Below are 880 nucleotides of genomic sequence, written 5' to 3' on the forward strand. Positions count from 1 at the left end.
CTTTCTTTCTTTTCTTTCTTTCTTTCTTTCTTTCTTTCTTTCTTCCTTTCTTTTTTTTAAGGAGGTAACTGTTACTGTTTAGCAATGTCACAACTGTTTTATTCAGCCTGAAAGGTCCTCGCTGGCTTTACATAAATGAAGATGCTTGTGATTACAATTTATCTCTGAAACTCCACAGCATGGAGTTATTTCAGTTATGTTTATCAGCAACACCTTGTTTACTAAAACAGCTATTCAGTCTAAATTGATTTATAAAAAAGGAATGTGTGTGCATTTTAAAAGTAATGATGTGAACTTGTCCTCGCATTAGATTGACCAGTTTAAGAATATGAGCTAAATTCTCATGGTTTAAGTAACCTGACCATATTTGATGCTTTTCTATGTTCACTTCAGCTTGGCCTTTTGTCTTTAAAAGAAAAAATGTGGTATTGTGTTAGAGACTAGAAATTTATATGTATGTTTCTCTGTTCTATGATATATTAAGTTAAAGTACAACTTCTTTGTTTAAAAAATGTACTTGCTAAACTTCAGTATAAATAAAAGCATTTTGACTTTGTTGATTGTCATTGAGTTTTTATTTTCAAGTTGCCAACTGCAGTCATTGAGGAAGAGCCATAGAGCAAAATCAAAATATAAGAACTAGGAAAGCATTTGGAAAGCTTCCACTGGTTTGGTTATTTTCAAACAAATATGAACTTACATCTTATTTTCAGTTCACCTGTTTAAATAAGCCAATAGTATTGTCCTCAATTGTTCTATTGAATCACACTAGATTTCCTATTTCTGGTTGTATGCTTAGTGAACCTGCTTCTAGGAGGAAGGTTTATACGGGGAATCAGGAAAAACGTGGTGAATCAAGACTGAAAACTCTTCTGTTTTT

General features: G+C 32.0%; 1 protein-coding gene across 2 annotated transcripts in view; it reads left to right on the plus strand.

The window, feature by feature from the left end:
- Positions 1-556, plus strand: part of DACH2 (dachshund family transcription factor 2) — a 717,141-nt gene extending 716,585 nt beyond the window's left edge. For both annotated transcript variants that reach the window (XM_014538871.1, XM_014538872.1), the window contains exon 12: positions 62-556. In XM_014538871.1, coding sequence (XP_014394357.1) covers positions 62-111 — 50 coding nt within the window. In that variant the 3' untranslated portion in view covers positions 112-556. The remainder of the gene's footprint in view (positions 1-61) is intronic.
- Positions 557-880: the final 324 nt, after the last annotated feature.

Source organism: Myotis brandtii, unplaced genomic scaffold (genome assembly GCF_000412655.1).
Source record: "Myotis brandtii unplaced genomic scaffold, ASM41265v1 scaffold2, whole genome shotgun sequence".
NCBI classification, from domain to species: Eukaryota; Metazoa; Chordata; class Mammalia; order Chiroptera; family Vespertilionidae; genus Myotis; species Myotis brandtii.